This window comes from Esox lucius, chromosome 4, assembly GCF_011004845.1.
Source record: "Esox lucius isolate fEsoLuc1 chromosome 4, fEsoLuc1.pri, whole genome shotgun sequence".
Classification (NCBI taxonomy): Eukaryota; Metazoa; Chordata; class Actinopteri; order Esociformes; family Esocidae; genus Esox; species Esox lucius.
The window spans coordinates 16,822,982-16,848,090 of record NC_047572.1 but is presented as its reverse complement, the minus strand read 5'-3'; the positions used below and the strand labels follow the sequence as shown (position 1 = coordinate 16,848,090).

At 39.9% G+C, this 25,109-nt stretch overlaps 1 protein-coding gene across 6 annotated transcripts in view; it reads right to left on the bottom strand.

Moving 5' to 3' along the window:
* Positions 1 to 229: 229 nt before the first annotated feature.
* Positions 230 to 25,109, bottom strand: part of ebf1a (EBF transcription factor 1a) — a 47,624-nt gene continuing 22,744 nt past the window's right edge. The window contains exons 11-17 of one of the 6 annotated variants that reach the window (XM_020045834.2): positions 20,855 to 20,943; positions 10,534 to 10,599; positions 10,124 to 10,271; positions 9,590 to 9,769; positions 7,299 to 7,490; positions 6,783 to 6,854; positions 230 to 3,018 (exon numbers count right to left, since the gene is read on the bottom strand). In XM_020045834.2, coding sequence (XP_019901393.1) covers positions 6,784 to 6,854; positions 7,299 to 7,490; positions 9,590 to 9,769; positions 10,124 to 10,271; positions 10,534 to 10,599; positions 20,855 to 20,943 — 746 coding nt within the window. In that variant the 3' untranslated portion in view covers positions 230 to 3,018; position 6,783. Of the gene's footprint in view, positions 3,019 to 4,666; positions 4,691 to 6,782; positions 6,855 to 7,298; positions 7,683 to 9,589; positions 9,770 to 10,123; positions 10,287 to 10,533; positions 10,600 to 20,854; positions 20,944 to 25,109 lie in introns of those variants that run through there. The other 5 variants (XM_010864693.4, XM_010864694.4, XM_020045832.2 and 2 more) reach the window with 5 other exon arrangements.

Here is a 25,109-nt window from a genome sequence, read left to right as displayed (position 1 = left end):
TAATACGTTTAGGAAGCTTGTATGTACAGTCTGGCTCTGGACCCTAGTTTTATTGGTGCTGAATCGACACCTGGTATGTCTAAGCAATAACAAAAAACCTTGCGGTATAATTATATTTCAGTGCTCCAAGATCATTCATTTAGGGTTGTTGGATAAACATAATACAATTGGGAAGAATCTACAGAAAACACGTCAGAAAAACACAACATGTTACAGACAAGAGGTAACTTTAATTTACAGTCATTTTGAAAGTCCAAAAGTTATTTTACAGCTACATTTTCATCAAAATTCGATTACTATTGATACAGTAGTTTTTTATTTAATACTTTTATACTAATAAACACTACTGTGTCCTGACAAACGGACAAAAGGAAGAAAAGACAACAGCTATTTGGTTTGGATATTTTTGTCACCTCAAGAGAAAACTGTATTATTAAAATGAAACTCCAGTAGACAAACAGTGTGTGACACCCAGAGGTTCAGTCAGCTGAAACAGAAACCGACCCCTCTCAGATCTGAACAGCATGGTGACAGCATCACACTCAATGCCGGACCACACATGTCAATCAACAGGAAGCATACGTCCCAAATGGCAGCCAAAACCATTTAGTGCACAACTTCAGACTAGGCCCCAATAGTAGGGCTATGGTCAAAAGTAGCATGCTATTTAGTGAATAGGGGTGGTGTGGGATATAGCCGTACGTCTATCAACAGCCAGGCTTCTGCTAAATCTGGCATTTTCTAAAGACTAAACAAAACTCTCCAGAAGGGAAAAAGCCCTATTCTCTATCAAGCAACAGCTTGAAGACTCACAGCGGGTGGATGGAGAGGAAGAGAAAACACTACAGAGATTGTTCATGAGATGAAATCTCCCTTTGAAGCTTGATCGGTCAGCTGGGGGGAGTGAGGGCAGTTCAGGAAGAGAGGGAGAAGAGGGGAGGCGAGTAAAAGGAAGAAAGAGATGACTGGTGAAGTGTCTGAGAGTGTCTGAGTGGGTGTAAATAATGTATAGTAGTTTTCAGGGCTCTACAGCATGAACTGACGTTTGAGTCTAGATGAGGAAATGATAGCTGGTGAGAATCTAAACCAACCACTCTTACAATAAGTTGCTGATTCAGACATATAAAAACACATTTACAAATCAGGGCAAGAACAGTGTTGTATTAGGAAATTATACAAAAATAGAAAAATCTCTAATGGAAGCACAGCTTGACAATACATCACAAATAAAATGTGATATTAAATTTAAACGATTTCCACACACATATAACCAAATAGAATTAGGATAAAGGACCAACGTACAATGGACAAATGAAAAAGCTAAACACATGATTTTTATGATACTCTTATGCAATTATCATTTTGGTATCCAAATTGATGCTTCCCATTCAAGTGTAGATGATGAAAGCTTGACATTGCAGAGAAATTAAAATCTGTTTCAAAAGCTGCATTTTGACACATCTTCATTATATTTTAAAGTGAGAATTTGGTGTTTTTTTTTTATTTATACATAGAAATGTATAACAAAGTACTTTCATTTGGAATCTGCTGGGTCTCAGACTGGAGATACACTGGGCCATAATTGAAAGCAATTACATTCCCAGCATTGTGTTTTATCTTTCCACAGAGTCAAGCTGGAAAAATACGCTGGGTTCTATTTTCTGTTACTGATGCTCGGCTCAGAGATTTTTTTTTCTCTCAGAGCTATTACCTATTGTCCTGGCTAGAGACATAAAAGTAGGGGAATACAAAGGGGATAATATTTGTCCTGTTCTAATCAACTTTCAAGTTGGTGAAATTTCGAATGTTTAGACTACAAAAGAATCTGGTAAATGAGAAAGCCCTTTTCTCGTTTGCAATCTCTAAGCCTAGTCCTTCTCAGCAACAATTTAACTCTTCATCTTCTGTTATTTGGGGTAGATTGTTACAGTTTCATGAATGTGGATGCTTGTTTTTTCACACTTGGTATAGCATCCACATGAAATCATTTCTGACAGGATTGTACTCTGTTAAGGCATTCATGAAGAACTTTAAACACTGACATTTCCCCCCAATGTATCCCAAAAAGTGATGGGATGAATCCTTTTGACCAGGGCTCAAAGGGGTTGAAGCTGTGCATTATATAGGGAATAAATAGCCCATTTAAATACTTTACTTCATAATTAACCCAAAGGTTAACCAAAAATAATCTTCATATCAGACACAATATTCCTTTATTCTCATTGAACAAAACTTCAGAATGAACATGGCAAGCTGAAGAACATGTCAATTACTATTATCACAGATTTTTTTCTTTTTGTTAAAAAAAACAATCAAACAACAAAATAAAAATGTTTCACAAGTGATAATCATTTCTAAAAAAAGAACTGTGAAACTAAAAGGGCATTGCAAATCTATGAATCTATGTGGAAAGCAGCAAAGACCTTTGCAAATACTTTAGTTTTTCTTGAATACTTAAATGTCAAATGTATGGCCGATATGGCATAGCAGTTGGCTTTGTTGCAACCCTTTTTAATGACCATCCAATTTTATTTGTGCTGTCTACTGGTTTAGCCAATCAGCTTTAGTGTTTTTAATGTGTTACGGTCTACAAGAAGGCATACAATAGAACAAACCAAAACATTTCACTATAAATACTTATTAAACATCAATAAATGCTTATTTCATGATATCATCCATATTGCCTTTGTGGTGCAGGGACAGTCAATTGGATAGCTTAAAGTTCATCATCAGTTTAATACTTTTCAAATAACTTCAATATCAGTGTACTCCAAGCCAAGGTTTGTCTGAAACAGTTCCCAGAAGGAAATGACCTAACGTTTAAAATGATGAATTTCTTCCCTTATCCATCGACTGAGAGTCATGTTAACAAAGGCCTGAGTTTGATAATGCTTCCATTTTGAGTTATAATCAGGTCTGGATTAGAAAAATAAAGACATGCTGTGTCCATGTCAACATTCTCAACTCCTCAATGTTCCCAGATCGTCTACATGGATGCAAGTATCATCCCTGGAATCACTGTTTGTGGAAAAAGGGAGAAAGAAAGAGAGAAAAAGAGAGAGACACAGACAGAGACACAAAGAGAGAGAGAGGTCAATCATGTGACAGTTGTGTTTCATCTGTCATCAAAAAAGCAAATGTGTTCCAGCATCTGGTGTACAACGACCTCTACATCACCCCCCCACCCCATCCCAGTGTTCCCTCTCTCCCCTCCTCACTATTTCTGTGTCCCTTTATGCCCTTTTTATTTCCACTTACTCTGCCACTCCTGTCTCCTTGTCTTTCCCACTCCTGCCTCTCTGTCTTTCCCACTCCTGTCTCATTATTTATCCCACTCCTGTCTCCCTGTCTTTCCCACTTCTGTCTCCCTGTCTTTCCCACTCCTGTCCCCTTGTCTTTCCTACTCCTGTCTCCTTGTCTTTCCCACTCCTGTCTAACCTGTCTTTCCCACTCCAGTCTCTCTGTCTTTCCCACTCTTGTCTCTCTATCTTTCCCACTCCTGTTTCTTTGTTTATCTCTCTCCCTTCTCTTTCTCTCTTGCTGTCTCTCTCAATACCTCAAAACCAAAACATCCCTCTTCGTCTCAGCCCACACAGGCTATGGTTGAAACATCATCTATTCTCATTGTATATTGTGAATGTCTTCATGCTATTCTGTGGTCTAACCAGCTCTTCTCAGACTGTGTCCCTAGATGGCATCTTATTTCCTCTGGAGTGCACTATTTAAAACCAGGGTTTGAACACTGGTCAAAAGTAGTGTACAATATAGGAAACAGTTTGCAGTTAAGTACTTGGTCTAAAGGCCTGTTAATTGTAACCCTTTGGATAGTTTTTGTGAAGCTCTGTCAATGTGCCAGCATGAAGACTACACAGTGATCTGGGATAAGAGAGATTAGATGATGTTGAATAAACACATGCAACATTATCTCAGCATTCCACTGGAGACAGGGAAAGTTAAAATGAATTAATGGTTAAATGGAAGTTGTTTTGATTAGTGAATATATTAAGAGTGGATTCATGAGTGTTCTATATATACATGTATATATCTCCATTCATACACAAATATATATATACACTCACCTAAAGGATTATTAGGAACACCTGTTAAATTTCTCATTAATGCAATTATCTAATCAACCGATCACATGGCAGTTGCTTCAATGCATTTAGGGGTGTGGTCCTGGTCAATACAATCTCCTGAACTCCAAACTGAATGTCAGAATGGGAAAGGTGATTTAAGCAATTTTGAACGTGGCATGGTTGTTGGTGCCAGACGGGCCGGTCTGAGTATTTCACAATCTGCTCAGTTACTGGGATTTTCAAGCACAACCATTTCTAGGGTTTACAAAGAATGGTGTGAAAAGGGAAAAACATCCAGTATGCGGCAGTCCTGTGGGCGAAAATGCCTTGTTGATGCTGGAGGTCAGAGGAGAATAGGCCGACTGATTCAAGCTGATAGAAGAGCAACTTTGACTGAAACTACTTGTTACAACCGAGGTATGCAGCAAAGCATTTGTGAAGCCACAACACGCACAACCTTGAGGCGGATGGGCTACAACAGCAGAAGACCCCACCGGGTACCACTCATCTCCACTACAAATAGGAAAAAGAGGCTACAATTTGCACGAGCTCACCGAAATTGGACAGTTGAAGACTGGAAGAATGTTGTCTGGTCTTATGAGTCTCGATTTCTGTTGAGACATTCAGATGGTAGAGTCAGAATTTGGCGCAAACAGAATGAGAACATAGATCCATCATGCCTTGTTACCACTGTGCTGGCTGGTGGTGGTGGTGTAATGGTGTGGGGGATGTTTTCTTGGCACACTTTAGGCCCCTTAGTGCCAATTGGGCATCGTTTAAATGCCACGGCCTACCATGTCACAAAGCTCGAATCATTTCAAATTGGTTTCTTGAACATGACAATGAGTTCACTGTACTGAAATGGCCCCCACAGTCACCAGATCTCAACCCAATAGAGCATCTTTGGGATGTGGTGGAACGGGAGCTTTGTGCCCTAGATGTGCATCCCACAAATCTCCATCAACAAGATGCTATCCTATCAATATGGGCCAACATTTCTAAAGAATGCTTTCAGCACCTTGTTGAATCAATGCCACGTAGAACTCTGAAGGCGAAAGGGGGTCAAACACAGTATTAGTATGGTGTTCCTAATAATCCTTTAGGTGAGTGTATATATATATATATATTTATATATATGTATATATATATATATATATATATATACACATACATATATAGATGTACATACATACACATTATATATATATATAATTTAACTCCCTCCCATCCTGTCTTTTCCCCCCTCGACACAAGGCCACCTATTCAAGCCCCTCCCCGCCCCCCCCCCCCCACTGAGGCCACTACACAGAGAATATTTTATACAACATATTGATTCTGTATTGATTCCCAACTCCCTCCAATCCACTAATTCTCTGGTTATTTCCTAAGTGTCTGCAACTCCTTGAGATTAAAGGAGTGGCTGTGCATGTGCTTGTGTGTGTGTCTGTGTGTCTCTGTTCGTGTGTGTGGGTGTGTGTGCATGCATGTATGTGTGTGTGAGTGTGTATACATGCATGTGTGACTGTGCAGCAGACTAGTAGCTAGGTCATTGTTGTCAAAACAATAGAGAGTAAATTACTATTAAAACATGCATGTCCATCATCTACCTATTTGTATATTAGCAAATTCCTCACACAAAAGCAAATGTTCAAAATGTTTTCATGTTTTCTCTGCTGCAACCAACCGAAAGTATGGGCTGAACATAGGTACTCTGGGCTGAACATACAGTTGTGCTCATAAGTTTGCATACCCTGGCAGAAATAGTGTAATTTTGGAATTGATTTTGAAAATATGAGTGATCATGTAAAAAACTATTTTATTTAAGGATAGCCATTTATTATCACATAGTTGTTTGGCTCCTTTTTAAATCATAATAATAACAGAAATCACCCAAATGGCCCTGATCAAAAGTTTACATACTCTTGAATGTTTGGCCTTGATTGAACGCAGCATGTTATCAGAAAATACTGGCAGACAATTTATTCTACACGAAAGCTGCGCATGGAACATTCTTGGACTTTCCAGCATGACAATGACCCTAAGCACAAGGCCAAGTTGACTCTCCAGTCAACTTGACCCTCCATGACTTGGAGGCATTTTGCCAAGACGAATGGGCAGCTATACCACCTGCAAGAATTCGGGGCTTCATAGACAACTATTACAAAAGACTGCACGCTGTCATTAATGCTAAAGGGGGCAATACACAGTATTAAGAACTCAGGGTATGCAGACTTTTGAACAGGGGTCAGTTCATATTTTTCTGTGTTGCCATGTTTTGTTTTATGATTGTGCCATTCTGTTATGATACAGTTGAATATGAATCCGATAAGACATTAAAGACATGTGTGTTGCCTACTCACTCATGTTTTCTTTACAAATGGTACATATATTACCAATTCTCCAAGGGTTTGCAAACTTTTGAGCACAAATGTAGGTACTGGACTGAAGGTCTGAAGCAATGTTTAGCTAGCTTAGTATTAGATGCAACATACCACTGACTCCTTCTCATCATAGGAGAAATGACTAGACAAGAGAAAGACAAATATAGAGAAAGTACCACAACAGGGAGGAGAAGAGAAGTACAGATACAGAACCCTATAGAACCAAAATAAACTCAATGAGATGGAGGAGAAGAGAGAGTAGTAAGGATGAATGATTAAACAGAATGACAGAGTGAGAAATAGAGAAAGATGGGTAACATACTTCAGGAGAAGGCCAAACCCTGAAGAGAGCTGGAGGAGGAGTACTTGCTAGAGTCCACAAAAGACGGATCTACTGAAAGAGAGGAGAAGGGGAGGAGAACAGGAAGGGAGGCGAGATAGGATTGGAAGAGTTGAGAGCAGGAAGAGAGACGGGAGGAGGAAGAAGGAAGGATAACAGGAGGAACAGTAAAAAAGGATTAAAAAAACGACAGCAATGTTCTATCACATGAAGATATGGAACAGGGGTTCAGTTCGTTATAGAGAAGCCGAATGACTAAAGGGCTAAATGGCTAAAGACCAGCATACTTCACTACAAGGCTCGCTGCCCTTGGCGAGTTTCAGTGACCCATGACGTGCCCCCCTACTGCATTAACAATTGCATTATATTGTCTTATGGCAGCCCTCACACTCATGCCTCATCGGCTAAATTGGCCCCTGGTGAAACACTTGCAAAGAACACTGGTGTAGATTAATAAACATGTTGCTAGCAGGTTAACAAGCTAATGCGTTAGCTCACCTTGTAGTCCATTAGTGCTAGTGCAGGTGAGTGGAGGGGACGTCTGTGGGCGTACAACGGGAGCAAAAGCACTCTTCTGTTTGACTGCAGCAGACACCATGTTAGCGGGAGAGAAAGAGAAGATGCCTGAGGAGCTACTGCAGTTGGAGGGCAGACTGGTGGACGACGTCATAGTAGGACTGGAGGGAACAACTGGAAGAAGAGGAGGCAATAGAAAGAGGAGAAAAATAGGGAGGAGGAATAAAGTGAGGAGAGAGGGGAGAACGGGAGATAGAGAGAAAAGTGGAGAAGAGCATGGAAAGAAAGGATGGAGCAAGATATAGACACAGGGTTAGAGAGAGGGATGGGGACAGAGGAGTGGGAGACGAGAGGAACAGAAAGGGACTGGTCAACAGGTCACAACAGGAAAGGAAACAAGTTTTTAGCTGTCATAGAACACAAACACAAAGAACATTTAACACTCCTCAAAAAGGGGCATCTCACAATGGTCAAGTTACCTTGCAACAAACACTTTAAATGCTATACAAACTGACATGAAGGATTTTGGTCAGAAACAGTACACTATGTTGTAAATACTGTATAGTGAGATTTGGAATGCTGACATAGTCCACGTATTAAAGGGGTGTAAAAAATGAGGTACAAATGAGGTACATAGCTGACCAGCAGGAGGGCATTGATTGAAAGTGAGTGGTATAGTGTGTATGTGTGTGTGAGACTGTGTGCTTGTGTATGTTGTGTTTGTGTCTTTGACTGAAGTGGTCTGCTGGCAATTTTGGTTTGCTAAAGGCTGCTAAAATACATGTTAACGTGGATGAGATTCAAAGAGCTAGAATTGAATTGATTCTCTTGCAATTACTTTATTGATTTAATTAAGAGTCTTTAATGCAGAGGGAAAAGGAGAGGATGAAAACATTTATTATAGACAGTCTTTAAAGTCCCATTTTTTTTTTTAAATACTATACTTTACTACTTAGTACTTTACTAACAATAAAGTACTCACTGACTGATAATTTTAGAGCATGCACTAAACTGACAGAACTCTTGCATAGTTGCTAGCTAAATTTGGCTTGGACAATGTCACTTCTATTGGTCCCCAGCGTACCTGCGAGAGAAGTAGCTAGCAAACGCCTCCATTGCATTGGCATTGTTAGAGCTGCTGTGTTCTATACCAAGGGACGCTGATGTTGATGGACTAGCCTAGTGTAGTTAGCCTACTGGCAAACCCTGTTTCAATTGGCTGCAGTTGGTCTGTTTATGATGTTAGCTAGCACATGTACAAACAGTAGTCAGACATGGCATGAATTACCACCATATATGTTTCCTGTTTTTGCACTACACAAACTTTTATGAAAACAGTTAGCCATTGAATGCTAGTTCAATGGCAAACTAATGTGAGCTACCAGGGATTTTATTTAGCAATCAAGCAAGCAACATTAGCTGGTCTATTGTGCTAGAAACGATGATAACAGTTTAGCTAGCTAGTTAGCAAGTAGTGTTAGTCAGAATTGCAGAGGTAAGGAGCACGACAGATGGGGCCAGGTGATGTTACATATTGCTTGCTGAATGTTGGCGATGTCTGAAAACATTTGTATCTACACATGCTACACATACAGGACCTACATGTTAATTTTGACACTTCATCGCACTACACCATATACAGCCACAGGATGTAATACATTATCTAAGAAATGTCAAAATGGCTGGAGTTTGACGTAAAGACACAATAGGACATGAACAGCCATTATAAACCGACTCAAGTACATCCTGAATTCTCTCTGCTTCATCCTCTCTCCTCCGTGACCCAGAAACCAATAAGGAGATCAAGGAGATTTCAGTTGGTTGGCTAGTAGTGATCTCCTCTCATCGACAGCCAAAATTCATTGAGGATACTCATTTACCCTACCATAAATTAGATTTGAAATCTGCTACATGCCCTTTAAATCAGTTTTGGATTTGCCGAAAGATAAAACCTTGCACATGATCAAAAACAATGTGCTATTTATTGTTTTGACAATAAAGTCGATTGTACAACACATTTTATTAAATGTTGACTATGCTGAAGAAACAAATAAAAATAAATAAAAAGTACAAAAATAACAAAAATAAAAGGTTTGCATTCATTGTAAAGCATAGGATGCAGCACTAGGTGTAATGTGAAGTGTTTTGATAGGCTACTTACAGACGTACAGAATATTTAGGGTACAGTGTTCAAAGGTGTAGTGTGGTGACAAGTTTATGTTATTGAGCGGAGGATTTAGTGTATAGTGTGTACAGTGTAGTGTGATACTCACTAGCGTAGGGTGAGTTGGTGGCCGAACCGTTGAGGAAGTTGGGCGAAGTGCCGAGGGTGGTCATGCCAGAATTAGTGTAGCCATTCATGCTAGTGGACACAGAGCTGTAGCTGGTCTGCTGAGGAGTGGTGCTGGGAACATAACTATGAGGAGATACATTGCTGCTACTCCTATTGTAACCTAGGAGGGGGCGAGGTGAGAGGGCCAGGTGAGGGGTAGAAATAGCAGAGTGTAAGAGAAAGAGAGCAATGGAGGTCTAAAGACAGAGTAAACCATACAACCCAAATAATGTTTTCAATGTATTTGTGAATTTATAGTTTGATGCACAGTATGTCAGAAATTACAATACATTAAAAAATTTACACAAATTATTTACTTGTCTTATTCTTGATATTTCCTCTGTATCCTAAAATGCATCTAATATGTTTTGTATGTATTTGTTCGCATATGGGTGTAGAGAGAAAGAACAATATCTGATAGTCTACACTTTCATACAAAAAGTTGTCACTTCCTGGTTCCTATGTTTTGCCTCACCCTGATTGGCTGTCTGTGCGACCTCTGACCCAGGGAAGGAGTTCACAGCCATCATGCCAGTGTGGACGGAACCAGTGCCCAAGCCGGTCAGCTGGTTGTGCCCCCGCGGCACCGTTGTATACAACGCTTCCGCAATATCTGCGGCCCGCTTTAGAATCATTTCCTTGAGGGAAAACCTTGGTTAGATGTTGATATAAATTCTCCTTATACAGTTGTCATTCCAATGTGTCAACTGTTGCAGTCCATAATATTATCTGATTTTGCACCATGAGATTGATAGTTCAAGTCTATGAATGAGGAAACACACTGATGATACTGCAGAATACGTCGGCTGGAATAATTCGCCTGTGCGTTGAAGAATAATCACTTGACATTAACACATTAAAAAGAAACTAAATGCTTGTTTTCACCTGGTTGTTGTGTGGCATCCCATACAAAGCTTCGACAAGGTCTGCAGCCCTCTTCAGAATCACTTCCTATGCAGAGACAGAGTGAGACAGTGAGCATACATCCCATTTTCTTATCTTTGCTATAGTGTTACAGTATGAATGCCAGATGAAAGAGTAAAGAAAAGGTGGACCAGGAAAAAAAGAATTGTGTTAGCCTGGAATATTGGTTAGGCAATGATAAAGAGTCAAAGAGAAACTTACTGTCCTGCTTTAATGATCGATCCTTACATTACACTAACCAGCCATCCTCCTTCCACTGAGGGATGATTTCATATCTTTACCACGTTTGTTATTTTTTAACTGTATCATTATTTCCCACTTGCTCTGGCAATGTAAATGAATGTTTACCATGTCAATAAAGCCCTTTAAATGGAAATTGAACTGAGAGGCAGATAGTTGTCTTCCCTAGGCACCTTGCATTACTAATGTAGCTAGAATGAAGTATACTAAATTGTCTCCAAATATAGGACAGCTCAGGAGAGTCTTCAGACTAAGAGGCCTGCCATAATAACTCACCGCCATATTTATGAATAAAACATGAGGACCTCCATCATTCAGCCATCAACAAGCAATCGTGTGACTCTGCATCTTCCCTCAATCTAACCTTTTGTTTGGATCACCTATCAATTTAACACGACATTGCTGTCTGACCCTACACCGCCCATCTGTGTGTGTCATCTGGAAGAGTTTGAAATTTGTAAGGCTGCATTCAAAATTGCAACCCATTCCAAGTACGCTATATAAGGTACCATTAATGATGCATACTAATACCCTAGTCTCTGCCCTGCAATTGTCCTGTCAGCACATTCTGTCACCTATACCTATGTTGTAAAGTGAAGATATGGTCATGAGAAATCTCCAAAGTTGTTCAGTAAAGTAGGTTTTTTGTAATCTATGTAACTGAATCGAAGCATTGGCCATTTCTGTTTCTTCTGATTATCACAATTTGCTTTATTGTCTCTGGCCCTCTGTGTTAACTTGTCGCATATGAAATATTTGAAATAATTAAATAAGATAATACAGAAATCTAAAGTCAAATCTGTAACACTGTATTCTAAATATACATCATCAATTCCTTTTTTTATTTTTCAGCATGACATCGTTTTATATGTTTTTTCACACAATCATTTATTATATGTCATTTTTTGTTTCCCCAGTCAAATAGTCAATAGCTGAAAAATGTTAAGTGGTAATAAGTTTAAGTGATAATTTAAGTTATAACGACAAATGAAAAAAAATTCTACATCTGAATATAATTATAAAAGCACAAATTACTTTTGGTAACTTTGGCCGATTGATATAACACTATACTTTTTGTACAATTGTATGTACAGTATGTGTATATATGTTCGTGTGTGTGTGCCTACATGTATATCTGTTAACATGTGTGTGAGAATAATGAATGTGTGTGCATTTGTGTGTGTGAAGTAGATAACCTAAACCTTGTAAACGCTTTTTGGGACATAACATGTGCTATAGGCGTGACAAGCAGAAAATCGCTCTCCCCTTTAGGGTGTAGCGGTGACTCTTACACACACACACACACACACACACACACACACACACACACACACATACACCGCTCTCCTCCAGTGTGAAATGTGTCTCACGGTGAACAAGCCCTGGAGCATGTGTGTGCTCTCAACCCTGACACACTACCTTTCAATCAGCCCCTGAAACACACATACATACATACACACGTACACACACACACACACACACCATGACACACACCATGACACACACACACACAGGACATGACAGAAGGGTCAGCAAAGCAATAAAGATTGTGGAGCGCTGTCCAAGGTGCTAAATTCACTCAATAATGGGAGTCCTGCTTCTGTGTTAACCTCCCATTACTAGAGCTATACGGGGGGGGGGGGGGGGGGGGGGATCACAGAGAGAGATATAGAGGGAGGTTGGGAAGGAGAATGCAGAGAGAGGTAGAGAGCTGAGCCCTGTCTTGTCAGCCTGGTCCAGGTGATTGAAAGACATGGGGTCCCAGGGAAGGTAAGTGGATCTTTAGTATGTATGCTCTTGCTCCACTCCTCCTGCTCCCTTCTTTTTATTGACGCCTCATGACTGGATGGACGGATGGGCATGAGAAAGGAGACTGAGGAGGAGGAGGGGAAATGAGGTGAGAGCGGTATCAGGACACAGACAGAAACCCCACTGTGTGGAACCGTCTTATATCTGTCTCTCTCTCTAAGAGTCCTTTCCCTCCCTTTCTCTGTCCAAATCCCACTACCCCTATAGGTCACAACCGCTCTCTCCTGTCAGTCTTGATTCTGTCTGCCTGGTTAATTCCTGGGTCTGTTGAGTTAATAAAGTGATTATGAGGACTTGAGTCCCGAGTCACTCTAATGATAAACACAGAAATGTTGTTAGCTGGGTCTGTGCTCCAGTACCGCTTACCGTAAAGTATTTCCTGGACTGTGGGTTTTGTGTGTGTGTGTGTGCGCGTGCACAGGGACTATTCTCGTAAAGGCCATGAGAGACAGACGTAAACAGGATGGGAACCTGATCCAGACCTCTGCCCTGCTCTCATCTGCCGGTCAACAGAATCATTAGCCACACCAGACGGAACCTACAGGATCCAGACGGAACCTTCACAAACCAGACGGAACCTTCACAAACCAGATGGAACCTAGCCCTGAGCCAGATGGAATGTACAGAGGCATGATTCAGTTAAGATCGCTATATCATCAAATAGAAATGAAAAAATAATAACAATATGCAATTTTTGTCAACAATATATGCTCTATTTTATTTCTCCTGATTGTGGGTTGCTTCCCAACTACTGTAAACAGGCTAAAATACCAGGCTTGTTAAACAAAAAGGGTGTTATCATCACTGTTTTGAAATCACAGTGTGAAAATAGTACATTAAATGGCACTGGAACGTTAAGCCGTACTAAGTAGCAGTACTGCAATAGATGCAGGTTTCAGAGGATGAAACCTTAAGAAGATAAGTTCAAATGTTGTTTCTGTGTGTGTAAAATCATTAAAATCTCTGCAATTCAATTACACAGCTCAATTCTTCGATGCAATACATTTCAAAGGAATTCACAAATAAATAATCAAATTGAACCAATTTTTTAAATGGAAATAGCAAAACAATAATAAGATAACACTGTACTTGAGACAATAATGTAATTATAATTTAAAAATACAAACTAGGATTAAAAAAACAAGACACAGGTGCACTTAAAGCAACCTAAAGTAAAATTACTTTGGGGCTGTTCAAGATGACCAGAACTGGAATATTTGAATTTATCAACAATTTCCACCTCCAATATACAATGAAACATAACTAACTCTGTAGTACATCTGATGCCAAATTTAGACATAAAGACACACACTTGCTAAAAAAAAAGGCTGATCTACTGATAACAATGATCTACTTACTCTTTAAGTACAAACCTGTTTCTAAAAAAGTTGGAACGCTGCGTAAAATGTGAATTAAAACAGAATGCAATGATGTGCAAATCATTTAAACCCTATATTCAATAGAAAATAGTACAAAGACAAAATATTAAATGTTGTAACAGAGAGTTTTTTGAAAAGTATTTGCCCATTTTGAATTTGATGCCAGCAACATGTTTAAAAAAAGTTGGGACAAAGGCCACAAAAGACTGGAAAAGTGTAATGCTAAAAAACTAAACATGGTGGAATATCACAAATGGCAACAGGTCAGTAACATGATTGGGTATTAAAAGATCATTCTCTCTGGGTCTGTCAGAAGTGAGGATAGGGAGGGGTTCACCACTCTGCGAAAGACTGCACAGGCAAATGGTGCAACAAATTAAGAATAACATTTCTCAAAAATACCGTGACATAAAATAATAAATAACATGAAACCAGGCAAGACTATTTCAGCCGGCCTGCAATAGAAAGTGTTGCCATCTCGAGATTCAAACCCGGTTTGCCCACATGAAAGGCGAACCACTACACTACAGAGCTGTACATTTGCCAGCTGTCAGTATAGACATTTATACAGACATTTGTACATTTGCCAGCTGACATTTATACATTAACTATCAAGAACTTTTTCATCAAGTGAAAAGACGAGAGAATCGTGGAATCTACCAGAAATAATTAATAAATGTCATTGCTCTCAATAGATTCAAACTTAGGTCTTCCACATGAGAGGCACTGTCTTTAACCTCTATGCCATGGCATTACATGTTTCACCCGTCACTAGACTTCATTGAGGATTGTGTTAAACTCACTAATGTTTCTTATTAACTTTACCTCCACCATAGCGTCTATGAACTGCATTGCTTTTGCTACTAGCTGTTTTAACAGCTTATTAACCAGTAATAGGCTTACTAGTATCTATTTACTTCCTAGGAATAATCATACGAATTGAGCAAATGCTAGCGAGACTGAAGATTAACTTTTCCATGCCAGAAACCGTCAGAATATAACCGCATACAGTTTAAGTTAAGGCTTACTATAACGTAACTACTGTATGTTAAGCCAGCAAATGTGTTTGTCTATCCTAACCCAAAACACATGCACAGATGCGTACTCACCAAATCCACCAGAAACAGTTGCAATATAACCATTAACTATTTTATTTCAGGCTTATTATAATGTAGATACTAATGGTTTTAGCCAGCGAAGTTCTTGTCTATATGGAATAATTCATAATGCGTACATTGCCTGCGAGGAGATACAAACTCAGTACCTACAGTTCACAAGTCCGCTTTTCTAACCACTATGCTATTTAACAAGGGGTGGTCAGTCAGTCAGTCACTCAGTAAGTGACATTCGCTCTTCTTAGCCGGCTCCGCCAAAACAAAGAGTTTGGGGATCTTATCATCTACCGTACATAATGTTATTAAAAGATTCAGAAAATCTGGAGAAATGTTTTTGGGAATCATGGACGTCTGTGTCCTCCAAACAAAAGAGGAGAGGGACCATCCGGCTTCTTATCAGCACACAGTTCATATGCCAGCATCTGTGATGGTATGGGGGTGCATTAGTGCACATGGCAAGGGAGTCTTGCGCATCTGTGAAGGCACCATTAATGCTGAACAATATATACAGGTTCTAGAGCAACATATGCTGCCATCCAGACAATGTCTTTTTCAGGTAAGGCCTTGCTTTTATCAGGAAGACAATGCCAAACCACATTCTACACATATTACAACACCATGGCTCTGTAGTAAAAGAGTCTGGGTGCTAAATTGGCCTGCCTGCAGTCAGGAACTGTCACCCACTGAAAACAGTTGGCGCATTATGAAACGAAAAATATGACAAAGGAGATCCCAAATTGTTGAGCACCTGAAATCCTATATCAAGCAAGAATGGGAATATTTTTCACTTTCAAAACTACAGCAATTGGTCTTATATGCTTAGAGTATTTTTAAAAGAAGAGATGATGCAACACAGTGGTAAACATGCCCCTGCCCAAACTTTTTTGAAATGTGTTGCTGGCATAAAATTTTCAGTTTCAACATTTGATATGTTGTTTTTATACTATTTTCAATTAAATACAGGCATTATTGATTTACCCATCATTGCATTCTGTTTTTGTTTGCATTTCATGCAGAGTCCCAACATTTCTGGAAACGTGGTTGTACATGTTTATAACCCATACCATGTATAAACCGCACCTTTTATAGCTTTGTGTTTATACAAACCAGAGAATTAACCACACCCATATATAAACCGCATTTGTTACATTGGGGCACTCGTAGACTTAATTTTGACAGGTGACTTTCTGCTGAAGTTGATAAGATGATGTTGACTGATTAAAGAGTTTAATAGTAGCTATCCAATGCAAGAGCATGACTGGTCCACTAAGCTGTGCTGGTCACATTTGAATTCATGGGGTTTCTCATTCTTTTATTGAGATCTGTATGCTTGTTTCAATTATTGTATTCCCTTCCCTGTTTTTTCTGAATATTGCGAACATGTCCTTCCACTGCATATTGTTATCCCTTGATTCCATATTGCAATTCCACGATCTGGAGGATATCTCGGAGGTATTACTACAAAAATAATCACTTATAATGACCGGTAATATGCTACTTTTCCCCTACGTGCTAAGCTGTTTACAGTCATTACCGCTTACAAGTAGCGCAGCTTGATGTAGCAAAAGTAACTTAGATAATACGGGGCTTTCGCAAAATATCAAGTATGACTTGTACATAAGTTGTACATTAATGTTTAACATCTGTCATAGGGCGCTACCAAAATTAATTTGTTGAAGAATAAAATATGTTTTTTGAAAACCTTGTAACGCCAATTGTATCACATTTGCTATATGAGTTTCTGAGACCTCTACGTTGGCAAGCAATTATCTGAGTGGTTAAAGTTCTTATACATCACACTGGCACATACGGGACCTTTGGATCGCAACACGTTCCCGTCCCTTTTTTTGGAGAAAACAAATGACACTGATCAACTCTCTAACTATTCACGGTAAAGTTGCCATGGTCAACTCTATAACTATTCACGGTAAAGTTGCCATGATCAACTCTATAACTATTCACGGTAAAGTTGCCATGATCAACTCTATAACTATTCACGTTAAAGTTGCCATGATCAACTCTATAACTATTCACGGTAAAGTTGCCATGATCAACTCTATAACTATTCACGGTAAAGTTGCCATGATCAACTCTATAACTATTCACGGTAAAGTTGCCATGATCAACTCTATAACTATTCACGGTAAAGTTGCCATGATCAACTCCCTCGTGTTTCCACAATTCACTTATTTATTCATGACACAACCAACAAAAAGATAATATTTAAAGATAATATATATAAGTTGTGATAAAAAGTTTGATAATTATTTTGGGTTTATTTGGAATTCAAACAAAGTCAAATTGGCATTTTTATATAACAAATATGAGTTGCGTAGAGTTCAGTTATTAAATATTAGGGCTTTAAATAAATCTCTGAAAGCCTCTATTTTACGCAAACAATATCTAAATCCAAAAGGGTTTTCAAGCAGGTTAATGAGAGGCTTATCTAATGTTTAAAAGGAGGCTCTTTGCCATGGTAAAGATGAAAATGTGTTATGTTAAATGGATAGAAAAGGTAACACTGTTTAAAACAACTACATTTTAAAACAAATCCATATAGAGTTGGTTACAATTCCATTTCTATCCAGAAGAACCAGATCAGATAATTCAGAAAAATATTATGGCTAATCTGAAATAAGGTATACCTATTTTCATAGAAAAATGTATATGAAAGGTATCATATTTGTTAAAGACCTAACAAGTACAGATGGTAAATGCAGTAGACTTTTGGAATCAAGTTCAGAATTGAATGGGCATTACTGTGTGGGGCTGAATTAGGTTGGGTCAAGAGGCTGCTCAGTTATAAGTGAGTGTTGTGCGTGTGTGTGTGAATTAAGGTATGCCCAAAATGTTTATATAATTACAAATATTCCTTAAAATGACCAGTTTGAGCTAAAATGTAAATATTTTCTATATTCAGTTGAGCCTCTGGAACAAGCAGGCAGTTTTGGTTTAAGCAGCAAACTATGTGACCACTCTCTAAAACAAGCTTTGGAATTACTTACTTGTTATAACTTGTGCTTAGCAAAAAAATCATTGGGAAGAATAACAAGACATTTTATAAATGCACCTTTAAAAACATCTCTTAAACTATCAGACAGTGGATTTAGGGACTGACACAATAAGAGTCATGTGTGCTATCTTTATATTCTTTCTTAGCACAGATGCTGCTGCATTCTAAATTAATACTTTTTTGGGGGTGAAGAATAAGAAGATAGCATTAGAATAATCTAGCCTGCTATTAATTAAAGCAAGAATTAGTCTCTCAGTGTAGGTCTACAGAGAAATAAACGCACAATATTTATCGAATGATAAAACTTTTTTAGGCACATTTTTTAAAACTCCACCAAAGTTTGTTTGTTTGTGAGTTGGATCTAGGCCTTCAGCTTCTTTCACCAATGAAAAGGAAGTGTCACTTATGTCTTTGTTTAGCTGTAGGACAATTCACTGCCATCGAAATAAAAATGTCAGTAACACATTCAGTCAGAGTATACTTATCTTATTATTGTTAGGAGATACAAAGATGCTGTATAAACCATTGGCATGGCCGTGACATCACTCTTCCTAACATGCTACCAATGGGTTGTGTGTAAAAACAATGTAGAACCCAAATATCTTGAGGCACATGAGATTGGTAATCTTTTAGAGATGTTTAGCTACTGTAGGGTAACAACATACAGTATTTTGTTAGCCAGATAAGTACTAAAACCAGCTGAGCACCAGTTGTACAGTCTATACTGCAGGAAAAGGGGATCTAGGATGTCAATGGCTGTACTTTAAGGGCCGAAAGCTAGCTTTAGCATCAGTGTTCAGTATTCACACCCAGTCCTCACCCACAGACATAACATTCAGACCTCAACCCCTGATGTCATCTCCCGAACTCATCCCAGTCCTCCCCCCAGCACTCACTCCCAGACCTCACTCCCAGACCTCTCCTCTAGACCTCACCCCCAGACTTCATCCCGAGGCTAGGGTTCAAGAAATTGTGCTTCCCGAGAAAATGGCAAGATAATGTTAACATAATACACATTGATCTAAAGTAATATTTTGTTTAAAGGAATCTACTCAAATCTCTTTCAAAGTCACCCCAGTATTTCAGTATTGTAGACTAGTTTAACCTCTGAGACTCCTATTATATTTGGCCAACTATTAAAATATTATTAGGAAACACACAGTCATTTGAACATTACATTTGTTTTAGCCTACCTCTGATGGAAAGATGCAGCTTTGTCCTTTCTCTTTTAAAGTTGTGGCTATCAATACTTTATTATAACCCACTTATGGTGGTGATAATGAGAGAAGGAAGTAACTGAATGTTGATGCTTAAAACAGATGTTTTATCTAGCATCTGATGATCATATCCTAAGTTCTTGTGAAATGTTTTTTAATTTTGCAGTGTAAAGTAAATCAAATGTGAGCCTTCACAATCCTGAGCTATCAGGATGAATAAAATGCAATAAATAGCCAAGAGCACCCTTCTTGCCTCCCTTTGTTGGGGGTGCAGGTCTCCTGAATGATGAAGCAATCAATTTGTGGAAGGGACTATACTTCCAATGTTTTGTTTGCATGTTTTGCAGTGTGCTTCTAAGGCCTTCATTTTTTGACACACCGATTACATATTTGGATAGTACAGCAGTAACTCAAAAGTTGGATTACATTTTCAATCAAATCAAATTTATTTATAAAGCCCTTTTTACAACAGCAGTTGTCACAAAGTGCTTTACAGAGACACCCGGCCTTAAACCCCAAGGAGCAAACAACAGTAGTGTTGAATTTCAGTGGCTAGGAAAAACTCCCTAAGAAGGTCAAATTTTAGGAAGAAACCTAGATAGGACCCAGGCTCAGAGGGGTGACCAGATTTTATTATCGTATTAATGAAATTTAATTCATGTTGAGTTTCAGTACAAATAATGTGTGTGCTTTGAATTTATAGCTACTTGGTGTAAGTAAATGTGATCCTCAACACCACTCACAGCACTGAGTGTCAATTAGCGATCATGCAGATAGAGGAGCAGAGATGGCAATATGGGAAGACATATTTAGACATAGCATTTGCTTATTTTCAACTGTTCCATTTTACGTCACGCTGTTCATATGAATCATTTATAATTTACCGGTTTGTAAACAATTCCTATACTGGAAATAGGGAGTTTAGAGGGGAGATCCTAGTAAATCTCAGGATCCTGGTTCTCTGGTTAAACCCTACTACAGATATAACCCAGGCTATGGACCAGCTGATTTCCCTCTCAGAATCTTCCAGTGGTTCATTTATTCTCCCGTTTCTGTCTACCAGTTATAAACAAGCAATAAATCTGTATGTTTGTGTATTAGGTCACTAATAATAACGTCCAGCCAGACAGTTATATGAACCCCTCCTCCTCCCCTCCTCTCCTCCTTCTCCCTCTTCTTCCCCTCCTCTCCTCCTTCTCTCCTCCTTCTCCCTCCTCCTCCTCCTCCTCTCCTCCTTTTCCCTCCTCCCCTCCTTCTCCCCTCATCCCCTCCACTCCTCCTTCTCCCTCCTCCTCCCCTCCCCTCCTCTCCTCCTCCCTCCTCCTCCCCTCCTCTCCTCCTCCTCCCCTACTCTCCTCCTTCTCCCTCCTCCCCTCCTCTCCTCTCCCCCTTCCCCTCTTCCTCCCCTCCTTCTCCCTCTCTCCCTCCTCCATGCATCAGTGTGTGTCCATACACGCATGTGTGTGTGTGTGTGTGTGTGTGTGTGTGTATGTGTATGTAGATACTGACCTTAGGTAGTCTCTCTTGGTCTCCTGGATGTCTAGGAATAACCTTCTGTAACCTCTGGAAGCCATAGTCTATAGTGGGCTCATTCAAAGCTACAGTGAGACAGAGAAAGAGAGAAGAGTTAGAGAGAAGAGAAAGGGGGAGGGAGGCAAGGAGAGAGAGAGAGTGGGAGGGAGGAGGAGTTAGAGTAATTCAGTACAGTAATACATTCAGCAGCTTTAGGGCTTGTTTACATTATGAGAATAAAATGCTAAGTAGACTTATCTTGGTTTGCATAATCATTTCCATGGCGTTTGAATTCACACCGTTCTGTTTGAGACGTACCAAACAGGATTGCAGCCATCAACAGTGGGATAATTGAGCGATATGCATGAACACTGCCCAGAAACTTGATACGGTTTAAACACAATGGTCATCACACTTGTCCAACTCCGGGGGGCTCTCCCGAAAATGTGGCGCACGGTGCCTCAGAAGGTGGTGCTTCAGCAATCGATTCCTACAAGTTGACCCAACAAAATAATCTAGCTTCTCAAGTCCTCTTCGATACATCTGTAAAAAAGCCCTTAGTTTTTTATAAAATGTAATAGAAATGAGACAGTGAGACTGGGAGGGCATTTGTGAGTGTGTGCATATTGGTGTGGGTATGTGTGTGTGTGTGTGTGTGTGTGTGTGTGCGTGCAAACGTGTGTGTGCATATGTGTGTATGTGTGTCTTTATTTCTGGGATCACACCTTTGATGATCAGAGACTAATACAAGCAATTACAGAGCCTGTTCTCACTATCACAGAAAGTACCTCACCAGGGGAAACCCACACACTCTGTCTATTTCCCTTTCTCTCTCCTTTTCCTCTGTGTCTAGCCTGCGGAAACTCCCATAAGGAAGAACACCCGCAGGAGAAACAGAACAGGCCAACAGTTGACTGTCCTCAGAGAAGAAAACATTATGTGTGTTTGTGTGTGTGTGTGTTTGTGTGTGTGTGTTGGGGGGTGGGGGGAGTTCTCCGTCTTTGTGTCTGTCTCTCTTGACCTGCCGTCTGTTGGGCCTGTAGGCCGAAGCCAGGGTGTTTCCTGAGGGTTCAAGCCCAGCTCGCCTCCCATCTGAGGGGACAGCCTGACCCACCGGCCTCCAGAAACAATCAGGGCCCTGAAGGGACGATAGACAAGCTGTGCTCCTGCTGCTGTCCAGGGCTGCTAGGTTCTTTATTACTGACAAATTTTAGCGAGACATTAAGAACTGCAGGACAATGCAATGTACACTATTTTTCATTGATCAGGGTTTTTCATGGTTAATAATGAACTTCCTTTACTTTGTCATTTAGGTCTTTCTCTTAACTACCTTAAACGGGTGAACACAGCCAAGTACTTTTTAATTTTTCCACCTTGCAGACACTGTTTTTATCCCTTGTCTCCTTGTCTCTCCACAGTTCTCATCTCACACAAAGAATTAGAAAGGTGGAAGAAGGAACATGATAAAACAGGTTACAGAGAGAGAGGAAAGGGGATAGTCAGACAGTGAAATGTGATCTTCAGAAGATACGAAAACAAACCAAATCAATCATATGAACACATCTCTCAAACAGGAAAGATGAAATACATTAATTTGGTCTCTTTTGACCCTTCTAAACCTCAAATAGGATTCAGACGAGGATTATGTTTGAGTGTTATTACACTTCACTAAATGTCTGTATGTCAGGGATTATTCCTGGGATTATTTCAGAAGTTTACCATACTAACAGGCTGTTATTTTTTACATATCATGATGCAAGATGTGTTACCAAAGAACCTTATGGATGGGTACTGATCTAATGGACATTAACACATTAGGACTGCAATAATATTTGTCATGGAGCCGCAAACATTGGTTGATTACTTCTCATTGTTATTCATGTTTAAGACTAACATTGCGATTGAACCTGGGATCCTCAGATCTGGAGCTTACGACTCCCGGCTCAAGGCCCACGACTCACGTCTAGAAATCAAAACATAACAGCCAGCGTTCTTCATAATATGTCCGTTTTAAATGTTTTTGTTTTAACCCTTTCCCAAACCTGGCTAAGCCCTAACCTTAACCACTTGGAAGGAATGCAATATAGCTAGAAAACTGAGTCCGTGCATAACACTTCACTAAGAGACAAAAGACATCTAATTGATCTTCCAATGATCTGTTGTGGGGTGACATCTTAGCTACGCAGAGTGTGTCAGGCTGTAAGTGTGTGTGTGTGTAAGTGTGTCTGAGTCTACATGTGTGTTTGTGTGTTTTTATATAAGTATGTGTGTGTGTGTGTGTGTGTGTGTGTGTGTGAGAGAGAGAGAGAGAGAGAGAGAGAGAGAAAGCAAGAACATAAAAGAGACAGAGAGAAACAGTGAATTTAATGTCCCTCCCCTAAAAAACTAATCACCACCCACGAAACAACATGCACAGAGGACTAGATAAAAAGCAAAGGAAGGGATTCACCTTCAAATCACCTCAATCAGCTCAACCAATACTCCTAGAAGTTTCATGAGGCCACGTTTTCAGCCTTATACTATATTTCACTGTTACATTCACAGGACTGGAGGACAAGAGGTGGCTATGAGTGGGGGAGTGATGCAGGAGGAGGGGGGAGGAGGAGGAGGAAGAAGAATTGAAGGAGGTGGGGAGGAGGTGGAAAAAGAGTAAATGGGGAGGAAAGAGATGTGGGAGGTGTAGGAGTAGGAGAAGGCGGATGGATTAGAGGTTAGATAGACTGGCAGTGATCTATCACTCAGAAGCATAAATGGGGAACAAAGCACTTAACCTCCTGTAAGAACACTGGTTCACTTACTAATTATTCTCTTTTTTCTCTCTTATTCAATCTCTCTATCTCTCTCTCTCTCTGTCCCTTTCTCAGTATCTTCATTAGCCAATCCCCTCCCTCCTGTGTTCAGGTAGACCTCATAAGAGCAGGACTGGGATCGATTCAGCTGCTGGCAAGAGGTTCAATAGCACTGAATTACTGCTTCATTCTTCACACAATGAAACAAGCACACACACTCTGGCCCGGACCCCCAAACATAGCAGATCAATACAATCTCATTTTTATCAATTTCTCCATAAACTGGCAATTGCGCTTACTTTGAGCATCTGAAAGGCTAAATGATGCATCACTAGAACATGTCAAGAGGATAAAAATATGTACAGCAAGAAATTCAGACCCATTATGCAGATTATTTTAGCAGAAGAAGGCCTGCCTATTTCTGTGAAAAGAGTGCTTGACGATTTTATGACTGAGATTAATAAAAATTCAGGTAATCGAAGGTTACAGATTATGACCACACCAATCCGTCCCATCAAAAAATGCCATACGGGAAATTTTATACAAGCAAAATAAACCAAGAACTAATCCCTGGAATAGACTAGAGCAGGGTTTCACCATCTGTGATATCCTTCCTCTGCCATACCGTTCAACTGGGAGGAGTTCCAAACGGCACCCTAGTCCCTTCACAGTGAACCACTGTCCACAAAGTCCTGCACTATATAGGGCACAAGGTGTTATTTGGGACTCACACAAGGTATAAAGTCCAAATACTCCTGTCATTTGAAAACCCCTTCAATGTAAACACCGTCCAGACTGGCTGGAGGTATCGGAGAGACGGAGGCACCGTGTGTGTGTGTGTGTTCCCCATCTCTACTAGGGGAATCCAGCAGATTTAATCAACAGCAGACTCCACAGCAGCTCAATAAAGAACAGGATTCAAAAATGGTAGGAGAAGAGAAAGCAATAGACCAGCTCACTACAGCACTCTCTTTTATTGCGCTGGCGTGTGCGTGTGTGTGAAAGAGAGGAAAAAGGTGACTGTGAGAGAATGCACGTGTATGCTTGCGGAGGTGTGTGAGCGCGTGTGCGTGTGTGAAGTTCATATACCCTACACTGATGCTAATGCCAGCCTAATCCAGGTGCAGATTGCGGTGCAAGACAAGTCATCCTATTTCCCAGTTCCCGGTGACATAAAAATGACAAACAGCTCTCGCCCAACCTCCAGTGAAACAGTTGTCAAATAGAACACTGAGAGACTGGGTTCCAATTTACTCCCTATTCCCTAAACGCCCCTGTCAAAACAACTGCACACTCTAAGGAGAGAATAGTGTGCCATTTGGGAAGAACCCATAGACTTTCAGCTGGTTAATATTCTGTTCCTGTACTTTAGACCTCTCCTGTCCCGGTCTGAAGAGAGTTTCAGTTCCCATGACTGATGTTTCACAGATACCTAATCAGTACTGTGCGCTGAAATACTACTC